Source organism: Haliotis asinina, chromosome 1 (assembly GCF_037392515.1).
Source record: "Haliotis asinina isolate JCU_RB_2024 chromosome 1, JCU_Hal_asi_v2, whole genome shotgun sequence".
Taxonomy (NCBI): domain Eukaryota; kingdom Metazoa; phylum Mollusca; class Gastropoda; order Lepetellida; family Haliotidae; genus Haliotis; species Haliotis asinina.
Window position 1 is genome coordinate 42,174,706 of NC_090280.1, and position 18,374 is coordinate 42,193,079.

At 41.9% G+C, this 18,374-nt stretch overlaps 1 protein-coding gene across 1 annotated transcript; it reads left to right on the plus strand.

The window, feature by feature from the left end:
* The first annotated feature begins 4,930 nt into the window (after positions 1-4,930).
* Positions 4,931-14,669, plus strand: LOC137272705 (uncharacterized). The gene is made up of 10 exons (XM_067805090.1): positions 4,931-4,946; positions 5,893-6,024; positions 6,276-6,330; positions 6,850-6,960; positions 7,589-7,885; positions 9,533-9,688; positions 10,740-10,922; positions 11,533-11,682; positions 12,077-13,811; positions 13,992-14,669. Exons 1-10 carry the CDS (start codon positions 4,931-4,933, stop codon positions 14,667-14,669), a joined length of 3,513 nt encoding a protein of 1,170 aa, XP_067661191.1.
* The last annotated feature ends 3,705 nt before the right edge of the window (positions 14,670-18,374 follow it).

The window sequence follows — 18,374 nt, forward strand, 5'->3', positions numbered from 1 at the left end:
TAATAACTTAAGTGAGTAATTCATGAGCTTCCATCTACTCAAATTGAATACGATGAAGAGTAAATAATTTCAGCGAGCCTGATCACAGGGTCCCGTTAGTCGCATCTGATGACAAACATCGGTTGCCGAGGTACAATTTTGACCCGGATCTAGATTGTATTAAGAGACTATTTATGTACAATGAATACAATGACATACAGACGCACGCACGCACGCACGAACATGCCGAATCACATGGCACCAATCATGACTGTGCTAATTGAACAAGCGCACTGATAACAGATCATTGTTTGAGGTCAAAATCAACGTTTTCCACCTCTCATAAGGAGAGTGGCTGTCGCTTTTATGGGCGCTTTTAACGCTCTTTCAAAGTTCATGTCAGTCCCCGAGTTGCATTGGAGTTGGTCGGAGTGTAAACGTCAAGACCATTCGTCACCACTCGCCCCTTTCCGTAACATCGTTACGACATAACGACATAACGGTTGTTGACATAACGGCTCTCCCTGGTCACACTCTCAGTTTTTTTTAGAAATGTATTTATGAAAATCTAGGCGTTTCAAAATAATGATAATATATCTGAATAAATAATCAACATTAATCTCTAACACTGGGCATATATTTCACATCTCTGGGCATAGTTTAGCCTGACTTTGTTTTGGTCATCCATATATGTTTCATTGAATTCAGTAAAGGTTCCAATTGGGGTATAACAGCAAGGTTACACGAATGTTCAGTTTGAGAAATATTTTAAAATCATGTTGAGTGTCTATTTTAGGATTTAATGTAGCTTTTTAAAACAAAAACAAAAAACCCCAACATATTTGCATTTTCGAGAAAGCAAATCTCATTTGTAATTATTAAACCCTTTCCAAAAATATATGTGGAAATATAACATGAGTATGTGGTGGAGATTATGTCAGGTTATGTCTTTAACAAATATGTTTACCTTCTTCTTTCAGGCTTATCAAGGAGTTTTAATGCTTTGAAAAAATAAGCAAGGAGTTTTAATTCTTTAAATTAATTAAGCAAAAACAACAACCACACACACACACAACCCCCCCCCCCCCCCCCCCCCCCCAAAAAAAAAAATAAATAAATAAAAAGGAATCAAACAAGAATAGTTATCGGTCCTGTTTGATGTAGTTCTGATGTTCCTACGCCAATATAAAATCCATCGAGAGGGGCACGTGTCGCTATTAGGCTTGTCCCGGAATACCACAAGATGGTCACGAAAGGGGCACGAAGGCGCCAAGCCATCACGGTACCCTGCTTTCGTAACTACTCGCCTCTTTCAGGGACGTGCCATCCGCTTGCCGGAATGACACGAGTAGTTACGAATAGTAACACTCTTATAACATCTCTCGTTTCATCTCGGCAACGGGACTTGTTTTAGACTTGTACAGTCAGTGAACTGTTAAGACGGATGCAATCCCCTCAAAAAATAAACATAAGAACGCTGACCATCAAGGAACTGACATTCCCCTCTGTACCAAGTGAATTCACCTGCTCCCGCAGCTGAAACACGAACATCACTGGCATTTCTCACGATCTACACGTGCTTCAACACATTTCTTTACTCTAAAAGTCACATAGTCACAAAGTAAGTGATCCCTGTCATGTACAAAATCAATGACCTTCTCCCCCCGTACCCAAATTTCTTTGCCTAATTTTAAATATATGCATATATAAAATGACACAACTGCTGAAACACACCGAGAAGGGTACAGGAGTGAAGTTTCTGCTAACAAAGATGTCTGAAAACAGGTTACTGCAAAATTAGTTTTGCATTTTCCTTTCACACCAAATTGGGTAAACTTCTCCCGCTTTCGCTCCCTTAAAATTTTCTTTTAACACTTCTTTGCAAAAATGGCACAAACGAATTTGTCATTCAATCACGTATGACATATGTTCCATAATACCTGTGTTTAAGAATGAAAGTTTGGATTGAACTATCAAAGGGAGGCTACTCGTCTTAGCCTATTGAAATGGCGGGGACAAGCACAACCGATTGTCTGTGAAAACCTACCAATGAATTTCACTTTAAGCGAAAACGTAAACCAAACATAGTGATTCAAATCGTTATTATTGGTTTGTAGTACAAGCTTGTAAGCGCAGTAGTTGGAACAGTGAGACAAATGCACGTGCGGGATGTGATGAGCGTTAACTTAGACCAACGTCTACTTGTTCTCTGTGTTTCAAATGTGTTTCATTTAATTTTATCTTAAATTGAATAAAATTCTGAGATTTAAATGCTCAATTGGCAAGGTAAAATTTGAGCATTCGCAATCTGAATTATTTCCCTTTATTCGATTTACTTTCTGTTTGTTTAAAGTAAAATTCATCGGTGAGTTTTCACTGCAAACAGACTACACACAGGCACCCCGATACGGTGGGCATGGCTGCGTCCCTTAGAGAAAACCAGAATCCTATTATCGTTGGTTTGAATCCCTGTTCCCTCACTCTATATTTCAAGGTTTGTGATGTCAATACCTGTGTTTGTGGGTCCCCCTGATGTATACTTCTGCGACAAGTCAGACTTTCTCCTAGGATCAAGTCCACGAGGTCTCATGTAAATGTTCAATATGGCGTCAAACCATACTCACCAGCTGCTAGATCGACTGCGTAAATTGCGAAGGTAGGGACGAGAGTGGGAGTGAGGGGTGGGCATATGAGTGAGTGAGGGGTAGAGATAAGCGCATGGGGCGCATCACACCGCACCACACACAATTCGACAAATTACAGACTGAGTAATATATTGGGCTTCTCGTGTCAGATGTCTCACGTTCGATGCGCACCTCTTCACCTCAACTGGGCCTGCCGCCGCGCAACGCATACCGTTAAACAGAGAGACTCCCAACAATGCCATTATAAACACAGACCATTTAATACTTCTGTACGTTTCAAAACTAGATACACCACCAACGAATATCAAAAGTGTATTGGCAAAGCAGCCTTTGTGCGACTGACACCAATACAGTGAATGGATGGCACACTGTCAAGTCGTGCCTACCATACTCCAACCTGGACTACGTGTTGCTATACACCGTAGTAGAGACAAGGCGCTTGAATGGCGTAGACAACACTCCACACGCACACCTCGATCTGCGAGCCTTCGGGTCGCTGTTATATGTGGATTATATCGTTGCTGGATATGTGATTATGGTAAGTTAAAGTTTGCTGTAGGAATATTTACATTAAAAGCTAAGCCATGCTCGATGATCTTGTGTCAATGTTCTGTGAAAGTCTAGACGTTTTGATAAACATCTAGTCTCTGAAACGACCATATGCCGGACAAAACACTTCTTGAATCATCTCATTATCATATACTGAAGGAAACAAATAAGGGAACACCACTTCATGGCAGTGTTTCTTTTATCAGTTACATTTACAGATACACTGTAATTCATTATCTATTCAAAGCTGGTGATGAACCGGAAAATACTCAGGGAACGTTTGAATTATCCCGTTCCTTTATTTGTTTCTCTCAGTATATAATACGAATAAAGAGTCAAAAGACTTTCTCAATTTTCACTGCTGCACTCGATTTGGAGTTTCAACGCGCGATTTCCGGCATAATGCTTGTTTGTCACATGGTTGCAGCAATCTAAACAAGAAACACATTAAATACGTTGTTTGGATTATTGCGCCGAAATATTGTGAAAAGTGTTTAATAGTGACAAGCATCTCACAAGCATTGTGCACGTGTTGCCATATAATATTCCCAAATCAACAGCTTTTTTTAAAATTAGTTTTTTGTTGTGCTAGGTGTCCTGGGGTAAGTTGTGTATTCATCGACATCGCCGACAGTTAGAGTGACACAACAGTTGTGTTTACAAAGTGAATGAGATAAATTATGTTTGCTGGAGCTATCAGATGTTCCAACTGTGACCTGAAATTACTTTTGTTGAGCCCGTTGAATCCCATTACAAGCACATGTCTCCGAAAAAGAGTGCGTCGGTATCAACTGTGTGTGCCAGAGTCTGTTTGGCGTTTCTATGTCTGTTTGTTGTTACTGTGCCTTCTTGTCGTTTCTGTGTCTGTTTGTCGTTACTGTCTTTTTGTCGTTTCTGTGTCTCTTTGCTGTGTCTGTCTCTGATGTCGTCTCTATCTGTTGTCGTTTCTGTGACTAATTGTCGTTTCTGTGTCCGATTGTCGCTAGTGTGTCTGTTTGTTGTTTCTGTGTCTGCTTGTCGTTTCTGTGTCTGATTGTCGTTTCTTTGTCTGATTGTCGTTACTGTGTCTGTTACTGTGTCTGTCTGTGTCCTGTGTTAATAGGATTGTGTGTGCATGCGAGTCTGTGTCCTTGTTTCTGTTTGGGTTTCTGTATTAGGGTCCTTTTGTGTGTTTATATGTACTGTGCAAGCATGCTTGGATGACCTGTAAATCCTCGTAAGAGGTGACTGACGGTATCAGGTGGTCAACTCGCTCACTTGGCTGACCCACCTTATCGTGTCCCAATTGCGTAGATCGATGCTATATAGTATCAGTCACTGGATCTTCCGGTTCAGACTCCATTATTCACAGACCACCGTCATATAGCCGGAATATTGTGGAGTGCGTCTTTAAACAACAAGCAAAAAATCAGCTTTGATTTATATATGATCCGGATCCAGTGATAAGCCCACAATCGTTTTTGTTTTTGTTTTGTTTTTTGTTGTTGTTGTTGTTGTTGTTGTTTTGTTTTTGTCGTACATCCATACCACGTTCTGTACACGACATGTTCATGTACACGTTGAAATCTAAGGCTGAAATGTACACAATGCCACGCTGCTCTCCAGATAAACGAGGCTTCACTGAGATAGAATAGTGTAAAATATGATTTTAACACTTCAGAAACAGCATCATAGGATGCAGTATTTGAGACAGTTCCACGCCATCTGTAGATTTTACTATCTGCGCTTACTGTTTTTCAGGGCCTCGATTGATCGCCATGTCTGACACATCAGGTATGTTAACGTGAGTTCAACGCTAAGTGCAATTGATATATGAGGGGCGTCTCAGGAACAGGCCCTCGTGTATTTGCTTGAATAATAGATTTTACAAAAATGAGATGACACCCACCCAAGTATGGTTTCACGCCGCTTTTAGCAATATTTCAACAATATCACGGCGGGGGACACCAGACATGGGCTCCACACATTGTACTCATATGGGGAATCGAACCGGGGCCTTCGGCATGACGAGTGAACGCTTTAACCACTAGCTAGGCTACCCCACAGAACCTACATTACTGTGACGGTTGTCATCCTTTTAGTGTAAAACATAATCCTCATTGTGACGAAACTGTTATCATCATCCTGATCTTCGGACACAAATAATGTTTTTTGCCGTTATTATGTTTATTTTAATTTTCTAATTATATTTTTCAACCAATATCCGGCAATCATGGCGCTCGTCCCTTAATCGATGTGCACTTTAAGAGACTACAAGCTGTCTCCGAGACCATAGAGCATTAAAAAGGAGATGACAGTATTTACGTGGTGTGTGGTCCTGTACATAGAACTCAGGTGACACATCAGTAGAAGAAAAGATGGATGCTGAGAGTCATTGGATAGTTGGCCGTGATTGTCAGCTTGACTCCTGAGACTTTTTTGGACTTCAGTCCTGCCTTACTACTGAGCACGTGTGATACATGTGGTCTCACCTTAAGAAAGCATGTACGTTCAAAATTGCCACATTTTACCCAGCAGAAAATGGGTACCCGGAGGGCGAGGTCACGTGACCAGGGAGTTTGGGTTGTCCGGAATTAAATTAATCAGATTGTGCGCTTTGAGCAGGATATGAAACCTGGAGAGGCATGTTATAAATATTCATAAGTGTTAATTATGATTTCTTGATCGTAATGTCCATACCAGAGTGACATTTAACACCGATGTTGATGTTTTTCCGTAGCGGATGTGGACCCCGACAGGGTGGTGACGGAGGGGGAGTTGGCAGCCGTCATCGTTGTCTCCGTCCTCATCTTCATCCTCTTGGTCATACAGATCGCACTGCTCATCTACATCTTCTGTCGCAAGAAACGATGTGAGTAAACCAGTCACTGGACTGGGCGCTGTCTAGAGTCGCAAATATGCTGATGGTCAAAAGTTAAGTGACAAGTAATTTACGGAGCCTCTCAGCTGTAATTAATTATTGCAACGTTGTTTTATAAGCCGTTTTCAAGGAGAAAATCACATGTACCTATATCACAATGTTTCAACTTACCTAAATCATTCAGAACTAGTATTAAGTATCATTTCGGGATTATACATCACCAATACTTGATTGTTCTACAGGCCCATGTTCGCGGAAGAAATCAGAAGCGGACACGAAACCGTACTATGAAAACAGGTATGCCGCCGCTACCTAGTCTGTCATACACAACACATCCTGTCTAGAATGTGAGGCAAATCTACATTACTACCGCGTCTGGGACTGTTCGCTCTGCTGCAAGCTAGCTTCTAATTGCCAGTTAAACTGTAGCTGTCATCAGTGATTATTATTAGCATCTGAAAATGTCGAAAGTCTCGGCGTTCCTTTCTATTATACTTCAATGAGAAACATTTAGGAACAGTTTTTTTCTAGTAAAATGTGTTTCATAACTTAGCCTACATGTTAGTTTATCCATACAAAGAATAGGTCTAAGCTCATTGTGTTAGTCACTAGATTGTCTGGTCCAGACTCCATCTTATTTACAGGCGGCGGTCATAGAGTGCCACATGAAACAACCCTCAAACAAACGAACAGTGACAAGAGGGCTTGTGTTATGTGCTCTCGTCTAATTGTTATGAAATGGGTTTCGTTTTATCTCCCCTCGCGTTACACCGTCCCAGTTGAAATGAAGTTACATGATACAGGATGATATTACAGATATGGGGAAATTAGCTGGAGTTATGCTGCGAAGAAAATCCACAGAGACTCTAAGAGATCAGACGAAGAATCGCTTGTTGGAGAGGATAATTCCCTCTCAGAGGACTCCAGGTAAGTGTCTTAATGCGAACTGGCCCACACCTTCTGAAATGGACCCCGCTTCTCCTATGCGCAAGGCATGTATTGCACCAAAGCTGAACTGGACACCACTTCTAATAACAAAGTAAGTATTGCATCAAGGTACGATGACTTGAAACAGCTGCTCTGCGTTTCAAGTACTAAAGTCGGATTCATACAAATAATGGACTTGATCTAAATTAAGACCGTTTCTTAGACACTTTGGATTTGGTATCCATTGATCTTTCTCTGCCTTTTCAGATGAAACCTTCACTACTGTCGAAAGTACATCCATTCTAATGAGTGAATCAGTACAGTCTTTTCGCTTTTAACAGTATTCCAGCAATATCATGGCAGTGGACACCGATGGGTTTGAGAAATAGGTTTCACGTATTGTATCCATGTTGGGAATCGAACCCGCATTTATGCGTGAATGGCGAACGCTTTAAGTACCAGGTTTTGTAATTCAGAAGGTTGCCTGGTCCAGGACATAACTGACCACAGTCATACAACAGACAATTGCTGAATGCGACGTTAAACACGACACAAACTGTCATAACATTTATTAGTTCAGAATTAAAAGTCTGGGTGTTTTGGAAAAAAAGGTTTTCTGTGTTTGTAGGCCGCGAGTGGTTGGGATCGATGATGAACACACAAAGAAAGCACCCCCTTCTCTCAAGGAAGAAGTCAAAGATTTGGGGGAAGATGAACTAGTCCCGGATGACGAGGCAAAGGACAATGATGACGACGCAACGAAAGAGGATGATGAGGCAAAGAAGGACGGTGATGAGGCAAAGAAGGACGATGACGATTCAAAGAAGGATGATGATGAGGCAAAGAAGGACGATGATGAGGCAAAGAAGGAGAGTGACGAGGCAAGGAAGAACGACGACGATGCAAAGAAGGAGGATGACTCCAGGTAAGATACGGAGCCTGTCATTGATAAAGCAATTAGTAATACACCTTTAGGAGGTAAGATTATAGTAATCTCCTACATGTATGTTTTATAAGGAGTTTAAAAATTCGTTAAATGTTGAAAGATAGCTGTGTTGTGATGTCCCTATACATCTAAATATTGCCATATCTAACTTTGGATGCAGTAATTGTAATACTGTTGTTTAATGAGACATGTATAATTGAATTAAATGTAACGAAAGACTGTGTCCTTTTTGTGAAAGCAGATGCCAGAATTATAAAAACAATGCGTATAGCATGTACTGTTACATGTAAATAATAAACAATATATATAATAAATTTAGAACTAAAAACATTACAAAGTTCACTAAAGAACCACGTACCTGTTACTTTTTTGTAAATCTTTTTCAAAGCAAAAATGATGATGTTATATGCAGTGTCGGTCTATATAAATGTAACCATTCACTTCAGTCAAATGTTTTAAACTAGATTTTACAAAATAATCCATTCTGTTTAAAGGTACGGTCACTTTAGTTCAGTAAATGGTGGAAATCAGTGAAAATTGGCAAGTTCTCAAGTAAACTGCACACCCAAACGCAGCTGTTCATATGCACGATATTTGCACATGCTTTTGTCAACTTGATGACTGTTTCTCGTGCAATTTATGTGCATTACATTTGCAGTTGGTTTCCTCAAGTTAGCTGAGAAATTCGTTTTCGATGTAACCATATATATATACATAACATATAGTGAGTGTGTTAAGTCAGTCTACACTTTTGATGGGTAGTGCTAGTATATTATGGCCTACGGCCTCTCTGGTGAATAAACACTGGCTGTCTTTTTGACTGAATGAGCAATAAACACCAAGTGAACTTGGGTTGTTACTTGTTCATGGGATGAAAATGTAAATTCGATGGTGCGTGCTTACGTACGTGTGAGTGCTTACGTACGTGTGAGTGTGATTTTGCTGACTTTAGCCCTGACTTTAGCCCTGTACACCCGCTCGCTGGAACTTATCGCATATCCTAAGGCGTGTATGAGATAAATACAGATACCGCTGGATCTGTTACTTGGATTTATTTTAATCATTTCAAAGAATGAATGATCAGGTATGTCCATGATATTGGAAACTGTAGTCAAACACCATTTACTTTCTTAAAGATCTGTTACACTTGGTCAGAATTAGGTGATTGTGTGATACAAGGAGCACGAATACTCCGAGAAAAGTTACGAGATCCTAGGCTGACGAGATCTTTGTGAAACGGGGCTCTTAACGCACATACACTTGGTCAGAATTAGGTGATTGTGTGATACAAGGAGCACGAATGCTCCGAGAAAAGTTACGAGATCCTCGGCTGACGAGATCTTTGTGAAACGGGGCTCTTAACGCATATACACTTGGTCAGAATTAGGTGATTGTGTGATACAAGGAGCACGAATGCTCCGAGAAAAGTTACGAGATCCTAGGCTCACGAGATCTTTGTGAAACGGGGCTCTTAACGCACATACACTTGGTCAGAATTAGGTGATTGTGTGATACAAGGAGCACGAATACTCCGAGAAAAGTTACGAGATCCTAGGCTGACGAGATCTTTGTGAAACGGGGCTCTTAACGCACATACATTGACTGTAGACAATTCTTTTAATGAAGGCTACTTGTGGGTGAGGACGAAGATGAACACACAAAGGAACTTGTTTCGCCTCTCAAGCACGAAGACGTGGACGACAAACAGAAGAAGGAAGAAGATTTGGACCCGGATGACGGGAGGAAGACGAATACCGCACCCCCTCCAGATGTAGCAGGCAGGTAAGGCAGAGAACAAACTGGACTATTTATGAAACCTGGGTACATTTGCACTCATAGAAATGTCAGGTATTATTGTCCTTGAAACTGCACTTATAAAAAGATTACAGCGCTGTTAAACGCTGCCCAAATTAAGCTGGTTGTTTTAGAAAAAGAAAGGGAGAAGGCCTCATCTTCCACACTACGCCCCAGCCCCTTCGAAACTATACGCTTGACAAAAAGTAGGGGGACCTGAACTTTGAAGTCTGGTAGAAAGAAAACCCATTGAGGAACTTTACAATGACATTCATCTTGTGTATGCAGCATCATTTCACGTTATCACCATACGCAAACACATTGCATGGGAAGTATGTGCACAACCTGGGAGCCTCCTACACGTGCAGGGGGGTCATTTTGAATCTTGACGTTTTTCAGGCAGGTAGATAAATCACTGTAGACAATGTTTCCGATAATTTTCTTGCATCTGTGCATGGTCAGGGTTTTCAGGATCAAATCACTCACTACTGACTAAAAATTGTAAACCAGAAATGTTCAAGTCATACTCTAGTCACCTAACAAGGTGGGTGACTGGACGAACAGCTTTGCTTTGAATGTAATCCATGTGGTAATGCATTCTCAAAACACTTATTATTATTATATCAACAATGATTCAATCCCATATATCTCCCAATTTCAACAATCGTGCATTGAACGTACAGTTCCCCTACTCTTTTTTAAGAGTACTGATCACGACTTTGAGCACCGTGAGTATTACTTGGGGCGACTTGAACGAAACTGGTAAACAACAAACAAACGTAAGACATGATAAACCTCATCACCAACAGTAATTGTACATATAACATGTTGGTTTATTTGTTTACTTACCTGGCTGTGTCATGTGTCTGACTGTCACACGTCACTGACACATTGTGACACTCCTTTCACAATGTGCATGTCGTCGACAATACCCTAAACATCAACATATATATTCATTATCCAGTACTGTAGCTTATATTTACACTGGTGTCCTCGATATGGTCAATGGTCACTGAATGAATTGTCACACTCACCCCAGGGTACTGGAGAAGGACCCGAGGGTTATAGGCCAGCGCATGGATCCACAGTATGAGGATCCTTCGGAGTTGGACGACGATACCGAGCTGCAGGGTCAAGACAAGACTGGTACAGACCCGTTTAACAAAGATCAGGACAATCTCAAGGACGAAGGACAACCAGGACCCGTGGTCACTGAAACCCCGTACGTCATGTGTCACTTATATCATACCTGGATCGGTTTGTAACGTAGTTGTCAAACCACTGGGTTCGAATCCATTCAAGGTTACAATGCGTTATTCTCACCCTTAATACCGCCAGAAAACTTTTGCGTATTCTTCTCTCATTTGTTCTGTAGAATTATAAGCATTGTGAATATACAGCGATTTCGTCTCCTGGATAGTGGATCCTGAAAACACTTTTTTTCTTATAGACCCGTGAAGGTCCTTGCTTGCCTTAAGAGGCGCTTACGGGATCGGGTGGCCAGGTTCGCCGACTTGGTTGACACATGTCATCGTTTCCAAGTTTCGCAGGTTGATGTTCATGCTTTTGATCACTGGATTGTCTGGCCCAGACTCGATTCTTTACAGACCACTGCCATATAGCTGGAATATTGCTGACTGCGTCATAAAACTAAACTCACTAACTTACTTTTACCTAATATCAGTATCTCTGCTTTATCATAACTGCATTGAGCTAGCAGCTCAGATCTGGTAGCGTATATGACCATGCTGTGCGTGTGTCCTGCCCGTAGATAGAGCAAGGTGTAATTCTGGTGACCAAAGTATTCACGGCATCCATCTTCTGTACTGTAGAGTTGGAGAGTTTGACGGGGATGAAGACCAGGAGGAGGATGACACTTCAACATCCAGGTCCTCGGTAACCTCCAGTGCGACTTCACTCCAGTCACATGTACACGTCATGTTACCAGGGCAACCCGGCGGGGAGGATGTTCCGGTTACAATGTAAGCATACATATGGGTTTCATCTTGTAAGGTCTTTGGTTTTGTTGTTTCGTGTTAAACTCCTCGTTCAGCAGTATCCATGCTATGTCACGACGCTCTGTAAATAATCTAGTCTGGACCAGACAATCAAATGAGTAACAGCATCAGCATCTATCTACGCAATTGGGATACTATAAGTCAGCGAGCCTGACCACCCTATCCCATTAGACAAGCATAGGTTGATGAAGTTTTTGAACTGGATCTTCACGGGGCGTAGGTCACTTGTATGTACCCCTTTGTAACTGCTTGTTCATATGTTTCACCAATGGTTTATTTATCCAAATGTTATGTGGCCCTGTCAGTGTTTGAATAATGAAGTACACTAATATCAAACCTTTACTTTCGTTGGGGACAGGGACAGAGGGCTAAGAAAAGGGAAGTTCCGACCACCAATATCAGAGTATACCAAAGGGCTGCCCGCGGGTCTTCCGCGGTTCTCCCTTCCCCCTAAAGGGATTATTGACGCATGGACAGACCCACCAGAGGTCAAGGAGGACAGTAACCCGTTTGACAAATTGTGGACACTGGAAGACATACAGGAAGATGAAGACCAGGGCTACAGCGATCCTTTAAAAAGCAAAGGTCATGATCAGAATGGTAGTGAGTCAACTGGCAGCTTTGAGACAGAAGAAGGGTCTGGTGATGAGGTAGTCAAGGGGGTTGGGTTAAATGGAAGACCAGGAGCAGGTGTATCAGGACCTACTGAGTTGGTGGGAGGGACTGGTGGACGACCACATAGAGGATCTCTTGGTGGAAGAGCACATATACTACCTCATGGAGGAAGTGGTGGAGGACAAGATAAAGGATCTCATGGTACACCAGATGGAGGATCTCATGGAGGGACTGATGGAGGACCAGATAAAGGGCCTCATGGGGCACCAGATAGAGATCGTGGTGGATCAAGTAGAGGAACTGATGAAGGACCAGATAGAGGACCTCATGGAGTATATCGTGGTGCACCAGGTAGAACTAATGGAGGACCAGATAGAGGATCTCATGGAGGAAATGGTGAAGGACCGGATAGAGGACCTCATGGAGGGACTCTCGGTGAACCAGGTAGAAGAACCGATGGAGGACCAGATAGAGGATCTCATGGAGGAAATCATGGTGGACCACGCAGAAAAACTGATGGAGGACCAGATACAAGACCTCATGGAGGAGCTGATGGGGGACCAGGTGCAGGAACTCATGGAGGAACTGGAGGAAGACCTGGTCATCTAGATAACGACAATAACAGTAAAGCTGACAAGAAGAAAAACAAGAATGCAAATACAAAGGATCCCACATCAAGGGGCCCTGCATCAAAAGATAAAGGACATGGTAAAGGCAAGGCTGTTAGTGGCCGCTGGGCAGATGGCAATGATCAGCATAAACCAGATACTGGCCAACCAAGGGGTGGTGATAAAAGCATCATTCCTCTCGGAAATGAAAACCATCCTCAGTTCAGGAATGGGCGCAGCATTAAGAAACCAACAGACAATGACAAAGCAAAAGGCACATCGAAAGGAGATGATGACAAGCTGGGGTTTGCTTTCCCTGGAGGTGCTGGTCAAAGACAGGGGGGAAATGATGGGGACTCTGGGTTTGGCCGTGGCGAGTCCAGCATTGACGGAAGTTTGAAAGGCAAGAGAGTGGAAGGTGGCTATGTTATAGATGATGACGATGACATTAGTTATAACAGTGAGGATGGACCATACTACTGGCCGGACCGGAAGGGACGGTACAGAGGTATGGACCAGTGGTACGACACAGATGACTCTGCAGCACTTGACTTAAACATAGAAGATCTTGAGTTTGATGATAGAAATCAAGTGATCAGACCTGGTGGTTCTGGGTCGGGGGTCGCGCCAAATTCAACTACAATGTCTAGACATCCTAAAACCAAGATAGCATTCGGCGAGACAAACAAAGGTGCAACATCAAGAAGACAACAACGGAACAAAAGAAGACCATTTGACAATACTGAAAGAAACCCAGAAACAGAGACTTTGCTCGGAGTAACTAAAGGGGATTTGCCCAACAAATGGAACACCAAAGATGAGCCACCCAGGACACAGCGGAAGGTGGACAAAAGAAATGTTTTGAGCAATTGGGCGACAGCTCCAAACGAATCTGACACTAGCAATGGGGAAAAAGCTCAAAAAGGATCTGACACTGGCAATTTGGGAAATGTTCCAAGAGGATCTCACACTGGCAGTCAGGGGAAGGTTCCAAACGGATCTGACATTAGTAATTGGGATAAAGCTCAAACATTATCTGGCACTGGCAAAAGGGGGAAAGCTCCAAAAGGATCTGGCAGTAATAGGAAAGGGACAAGCAATGGTGAAATGTCTCGAGCAGATGGAGACCTGTCAGGTGAAGATGAGAGTTCCGATTCATGTTATGGATATCGTGTCTTAGGAAGACCGCCAATTAAAGAAGATCAGAATACAAGAAGTACAAAACTGGACCTGAACATCACGGCTACCTTGGATCCTGACAGAGAGAAGCTGAATTTTCAGGGCGTGAGACTAGGTCGAGGATTACCTGAAGGTGCTGTCATTGAAGACAATGAAGACAGTAGCAATGAGGAGGTGGAGTATTTTCAGTCTGGGTCTTTGAGGATAAAACGTTATAGGAAAACAGGAAGGAGGCGAGTGGGAGATGGGGAAAAACAGAACAGAACCGAAGACACGAAGGTTTCTGTACAAACAAGAACTCTGAGACTACGAATAGGAAGAGCATCTGGCCAAGACGACGGGGTTTCTGAGGATGAAGTTCCTGGTGAACAGACAGAATCAGGGAGGAAGAAGAGAAGAAGGAGAAGACGAGGAAGACAGAAGAAGGACAAGCTGGTGAGAGGACCCAAAGATGATAGAAAATGGGATGCCTATCTCCAGTATTATGGGGACGATATGTATTCACTCTTGAAAATGATTTTCATGGAGTCTGATGATGACTACCGATAGCTACTCTACTACTTCAAGACTACTCTGTCGAAAAATATATATTGGGGTGTGTCAATGTTCAAGATATGTGAAATTATTGTGAACCTACAGACGTGATCCGACTATGTGGCTATAACAGTGTAAGGACAGAATGGTTCAACCAAATTAAATGCCATAATAATTTGACAGCGATGGTGGTGAGAAATGCCTCAAACGACCAGTACCCCATAGAGATCGTTCTAAAAGTACAACATGTAAGGCTGAAGTGTCATTCAGCCATTCAGAAATTGTCTCCCGAGGGACCCACAGTTGAATATTCACGGGGAGGGTTGTCAACGGATAATTATTCAATCAGTGCTCAAAAAACAATTTTTCACAACCCTCCACCCCCACCTACTCAACTCATCCCTCAGCCAATGTCGGACCAAAACCAGTGCAACTGATCCTGTGCATATTTAGTTTATAAAAAGCAGTACACTTTAAAGGATTGACTCCTCCAAAGCAAACTGTGATATCAATATAATCCATCTACTCTCCCCATAACAATGCCGTGAAAACATCGTTAGGCTTACTATCTAGATTAAGTTCAGGTAGTATCAATAATTATCATAATCATACAGATAGTAACAGGAATAGAAATCTCGTTACCTTGAGAGTTTTTACCACGTTGTACTTCATAACCATACATAGGATCCCCCCTAGTGCCAAATGACTGTACATTTCTGTAGTCGCTCTGTTGCTACTAGTTTTCGTTAAGAGCATTGTTTTGGGGGTTTTCGCAAATAAACTTGGAATATCAACGTTATATGAGTCATTATGAGCATCGTTGTCAGATGTGAGTCAGTTTCGTTGTTTCTAATTTCATAGAATTTACAGGGATGATAATTGAGCGTAGCAGGCCATTCTCGTGACTTTATATATTTTTAAAGATATGTAACATGTTCCTGGCATCAGACCTGATCGCCACACACATCAAGAACGACACCGACTGCGGCAGTGACGGTGATGACATTCACACACATGAAGAACGACACCGACTGCGGCAGTGACGGTGATGACATTCACACACATCAAGAACGACACCGACTGCGGCAGTGACGGTGATGACATTCACACACATGAAGAACGACACCGACTGCGGCATTGACGGTGATGACATTCACACACATGAAGAACATTCGAACAATCCAAATAGAATCATCAACGTACTTCTCAACTAAGGATTACAATATATACTTTTCTTGTTCCTTCGTCGGGTGGCTGTAGGAGTAAGGGTTATATACTAGTAATTAAATCCATCTGATAAAACCTCTCCAAATGTTTTGTTCCTCGTGTTCCTCAAAATTTGATCCAGACTACATTTTTTTGCATGTATTACTGTCATGATATGTGATTAAGTGGCTTAAATACTAGTACGTAACTAAAATAAATCACGTTTAAACATGTTTGTCCTATTTACTCTTGTGGTGATGTATTTCGGTGTAGTTATATCACACGCATTTGGAAACGACACTGAACAGATACTTATCTAGACCAAAGCTGTCTCTCAATATATTTAATTTTATTTATAAACCAGGATTAATCATGACCCCCTTGTCAGGTGGGAAATCCTGAACCCGAGGGACTCGATCTAGACTTGCTTCATTTAGGGCTCTAGAACTAGAGAAAGGGCGGGGCAATAGGGATAGCAGTGTGGTTCAGGGATTGTGAGACAGACTTATACGTATTCTTGGGGCATGTAATAAAAACTGAAGCCTGAATTATTGGGGGTTTTTTTTCTCTTCTTGAGCTCACTACATTCATTCCGCGTGTTCAGAACTATTTCGTCACAATAACCCAGGTTTGCATATGCAACGCCAACAATGTTTGAAAAAGTTGTTGAATCATGCTACAACCAATACAGTCATCTGTATAGACACACTTTTGTCGTCCTACAGCCAACGATGACTGTATGTCCACATGACCCGATACGCTTTGATGCATGATACGGTCAGAATTGTACAATTGACTCTGCTTTTAGAAAGAGATTTCTTGCGAAAGGGCATTGTCGATTCTGCCAGCTCTTACCTATGTGAAAGGCGTATACAAACAATGTATGCCGAAAACATAGGAGTCCATAACGTCCGACACTGCTACAGTGGCAAGAACACATAACAGACCGCCAAGGATTCTGACACGATAGACTGGTTCCGCTGTCCTATTCCGCGCTGTGTAGACAGCTTGCTGAGCGTAGCATAGGCAGAGTACCAGTCTAGTGACACGAATACAGGTCATTCGTAACTACTCGTCTTTTTCCGTGACCTACAAGAAGAAGAAATCCGGCTTGCCGGAATGACACGAGTAGTTACGAATGGAATGCAGATGTCTCTCCTCCGAACCAGAAATCGGCATCGACGATGGCCACTTCTGACTGGGTAAGAGAATCCCTGGAAGCAATAATAGATGGATCGGACACAGGTGTGCGAGTTGGACGTTTGAAACTGAAATTTCACCACATACGCATGTTGATTACTTGTGTGTTCTACCAGCAAGTGGTCCACTGTCGTAAAAGTGATCGTTTGTTTAACAACTTTTTTATTCGGGTGTCCAAAATTATAACGCATCAGGGAATCTTAATGTAGTAGACTGTTTTCGGGTGTAATAATATTAATCACCAAGTATTGACTCCAGAAGAAAACACCACAGCACATTTAAATCAGTCCAAACATCGAGCACCCAACAACATTCTTAAAATGTGTTCTTCATCTGCCATAGATATTCTCTTCCCACAGAGGTTACTCCTGTCATATCTTCCTACGTAACCTCTGTTCTAATACGGCCCTTTCATGGTGTAAGTGCTCAAGACTCGCGATTGGAGGCGTTCAGATTTAGTTGTGCAATCAGAGACGTTGTTTCAAGAGTGATCATTCGCACGATCGGTAATTTCCGAATGCATCGGGAAAACTTGCCATTACCAGATTTTGTTTCTACAAACATATCATGGCGATTGATCCCTGCACTCTCTTTTGCCAGTTTCTGGTTTTCAGTTAAACCTTCGCACGTTGATGAACCAGCTCCATGGTGGCCGCCATATTGGAGCTAAGTCTATTTAAAGCGTGTTCTGATTGGATAGTAACAAGGGAGATAATTCCTGCTGCGAGTTTTTGCCGCAAGGGGATTTCTCGATCCGTATAATATGGCCGTATTAGAACAGGGGTTACGTAGGAAGATATGACAGGAGTAACCTCTGTTGGAAGAGAATGCTGCCATGGGCGTAACTTCCACTACGCAAAGTACGCATTTCAGTGCAACAATTATGTCCATCTATAATGTTTCAAAAGCAGTTTTTCGTTATTATTTCGACACTGATACGCAAACACTGCGTACTGAATTCAAGATAACTTCAATAAATTTGTAAAACAACTATGATCGTATTTGTTTTACAGATATCTGACGCGTATTTAGAAATATCACGAAATATGTTCGTGATATCTCTACAGCAATTTGAGATATAAGTAATTCTATTTTGAATCTGAGATATTAATTAAAGATATGTTCGATTATTTACAGTTATCATTTAAACTTTAGTCACGTCTTTAAATAAAATATAGATATCTTTTAAAAAATTGAAGGTATCTGTAATTTCTTAATAAATCAATAAATGAAAACGGCTTGCCACACGACTGATGTCATTTGAACTTGGGTGGCTGACTGTGGTGTCTGCAAGGAACGTATACAGATTGTATG